Source organism: Echinops telfairi, unplaced genomic scaffold (genome assembly GCF_000313985.2).
Source record: "Echinops telfairi isolate 266 unplaced genomic scaffold, ASM31398v2 ScPeMD7_28;HRSCAF=97, whole genome shotgun sequence".
Classification (NCBI taxonomy): Eukaryota; Metazoa; Chordata; class Mammalia; order Afrosoricida; family Tenrecidae; genus Echinops; species Echinops telfairi.
In genome coordinates, this window is record NW_022103925.1 from 1,767,089 (window position 1) to 1,770,378 (window position 3,290).

The 3,290-nt window shown below is 59.8% G+C and overlaps 1 protein-coding gene across 1 annotated transcript in view; it reads right to left on the bottom strand.

The window, feature by feature from the left end:
* Positions 1-3,290, bottom strand: part of HTT (huntingtin) — an 89,804-nt gene that overhangs the window by 47,177 nt on the left and 39,337 nt on the right. Inside the window, exons 25-27 of the mRNA XM_030885427.2 lie at positions 2,778-2,929; positions 1,336-1,538; positions 156-282 (exon numbers count right to left, since the gene is read on the bottom strand). Of these exons, the coding sequence (XP_030741287.1) occupies positions 156-282; positions 1,336-1,538; positions 2,778-2,929 (482 nt within the window). The remainder of the gene's footprint in view (positions 1-155; positions 283-1,335; positions 1,539-2,777; positions 2,930-3,290) is intronic.

The window sequence follows — 3,290 nt, forward strand, 5'->3', positions numbered from 1 at the left end:
TGAGTCCAGGTAACACCCCACACAGAATGGCCAGACTTCACACTAGGCCTCACTGCTCCCTCTCCATCCACAGAACATCAAATCACGCTACTCTTGCGTGATTTGGACAAATGCCCACTCTTGCTCTCTCTACCCGCCCACCCACCTCTCCTCACCTGGAGCAGCTTCAGAACCCTTTTTGGGGCTCAGTGGCATGGAGGCCTGCTCCCCGGTCTCTTTCTCCTTCCCCTTCCGTCGGATGGGGCTCAGTGAAGGGGGGTTTGTGAGAGAAGGCAAGGCCGCCTGAGGAGAAGCAAAAGGGGAGGTGAGCTGGGCAAGGCATGTGGAGGCACAGAGGCAGCGTCCTGCTCAGCCCTCAGCTGCAGAAGAGGGACCCACTGTGACTAACAGGGCAGGACAGCCCTCAGGACCCCAGCAGTGAAGGTCTAGTGGCCAATTATTTCCTCTGGCCTCAGTCCACGCCCCGGGGGCCACTGTGGCCCCTCAGGAAGTGGCAGACAGCCTGAGGCCACCAGACGTGGCCGATTCTGGCAGCAGGCGGTTGCGACTCTATGCCGGGGTACGGAAAAGGTCTGAAGCCATGTCTTTAATGAAAGCAGCTCCCAGGTGGGACACAGCAGGGTTGGGTGTCCATACACCCAGATGCCCTCTAGGCTCACACTGTGTCTAGAACCCGACCTGTGGCAGGACACAGAGGCCTCAGCACGTCCACACTCTGAGCTCTAGGTGGTGGGCAGGGTCAGGTGGCTCAGTAGGAGGGCAGCTCCAGGAGTGGTCTGTGCACTCGGAGCAGGTGCCGGGGCACTGGTGTCACAACTACACAGGGCAGCTGAGACCTTGGCATAAGTTAACAACAGGCCAGCGGGCACTGGGTGCTGCAAAACCTGCATATTGGGGCTCAGCGAGCCTGTGGTTAGTGGCTAGTGTCCTGGATAGCGCAGACCCACAGAGGGGAAACGTTGACTGCAGAGGCGAGCAGCAGCCAGGAGCGGTGAAGGAGCTGCAGGGGCAGGCACACTTAAGAGGGAGCATCCTGAAGGGGGAAATGCATGGTATGCACAGGACAGAGACACGCAGAACCACACACAGATGCATCTGAGGGTCGCCATGCTGTGCACAGTGTGATCACTGACCCTGCACCTCACAGAAAAGCCACTGTGTGCCCGCCATTTCAGGAGGGACAGCACCGAGTACTGGGAGCAGCAACTTCAGTTCTGGGTACCGCTAAGACTGACCACCTAGGAGTGAAAGCAAGGAGTTCCCACCCCTCCTCGGAGACACGGACAGGGCGCACGGGCTGTCCAAGGGGCCACCGGGAACCCGGGGAGCGCTTGCCTTGGCTGCGGGGCCGGGAGCCACGTCGTCCAGGACGTGCGCGCAGATGTTGATCACCTTGAGCAGGTGGGAGAAGAGCTGCTCCACCATGGGCACCAGTGTCCGGTCCCCCAGGGCGGGCCACGCCTCCTCCTGCTTGGTGGTCGTGGGGTCGGCCTCGTCTTCAGGGGCCCATGAGCTTCTCAGAGACTTAGGGGCACTGGCTGTGAAACAGAGACCGGTATTAGCTCACCATCTCCAGGGGCAAGGAGACACTGGGACATCCTGCTGGAGTGAGGTTCAATCAGAGCCCCCCTTTCAACCACTGATGCACCCTCACCACATGTTCCTGGTCTCCCTCCACCTGTCACCTCCATCTCAAACCAAACCAAATTCACTGCCAACACACCGCAATCCTGAAGGGCACATCAGAAGTGCCCTTCCGAGATGGAAATCTGCAGAGAGGACCTCTGGAGAGGCTGCGGGGCTCAAACTGCTAGCCAGCGGTCAGCAGCCCACAGTACAACCCAGTGTACCACCATGGCTGCTGATATACCACCACACCACACCCTAGCCCATGCTGAGACCTCTGTCTGAGCCTCCGGACTAAAGACCAGCGGGTGTTGGCCCCTCACAATCTTTCTTACCAGCCCAAACCATGACAATGTATGCACCCAACTTGGGGCTGTGTGCTAAGCCCATCTTGCCTGGACTACCCCCAGCACTGCAGTGGGTAACTGCTGACCCGCCTGTGCTCGGACGCTCATCCACACACCCGGCGACCCAGGATGGAGCCTCAGTCAGGGCACCTGGTACCTTCGCCTCTCACCCTCCCTCCTCAGCACACACGCACACCAGCCGGGTCACTTCCACTCCCATGAATGGTCTCCACTCCCAGTGGGGCCACACAGGCAAGGGGCCCCCAATGCCAACTCCAACTCAGTGGGGTTCGCCACCCTCCCCACACGTCCCATAGTGATGCCCATCACCGGGCTGGTACTCCTGCTATGCACTGCCTGCTCCCCCTGTCCCAGCACACAGGACTAAGGTCACAAGGGCAGCCCTGTCCGCCTCTCACAGGCTCAGTCTGCCTCTCACAGGCTCAGTCTGCACTCGTGCCCCCCTCCACTATGGCCCTGGAGCCTGAGACAGTGCTGTCCATGGGGGGGGGGGGGGCTGCAAACTGGAGAGAGCACAGTCTGCACACAGTGGGCGACGTGGCTAGAGCAGAGGGGCCGATGGCTGCATCTTTGCAGACGTGTGCAAAGGCGCCGTCACCCTTGAGGGAGTTGTCACACAGCTGGCGTGGCCCACGAAGGGGTCCCCTCAAAATATGCCGGTGGCCACAAGTCACCAGTGGACACCGGGAGTCCGCACTAGAGGATGTGGCAAGGACCACCCAGCGTGGTCCCTCCACGCGAGCCCCTCCCTGGTGCACCAGCGACAGTACGACACAGCAGTACCTGCCAGCAGGTTGCCAGCTAAGGTCAGCGCGTCCTGGTGGGCGGGCAGGTCCAAGGGGAACCAGGCAGAGGAGAGCAGGGCGAGGATCGTCGTGGCCATGCCCACAGTGCAGCTCTTCCGGGACTCGTCTGCAGCGCTCAGCGGAGGAACACTGGGAAGACGCACATCAGATCACATTACAGAAAGCACACCTGTCTTCGGCATCTGACACGCAGGTCTCTTACACCAGCATGTAAACTGACGTCACTGTTATCAATCACCATGTTCTCTACCAATCACAGCTCAACAACATCCGTGGGGGAAATGGGATCAAGGGCAGGTCTGACGGGCGGACAGCACCGACAGTGACCACTCTGGCTTGATGACAGTCTGCCTTGCTTCTCGTTTCACTGGTACTTATCCATGCAACGCACAGTCCAACACTTCTACGGCTCCAAGAGGAGGCGCACAGCCCTTTAGTTAGTCCAACACTTCCACGGCTCCAAGAAGAGGCAACCAGCCCTTTAGTTAGT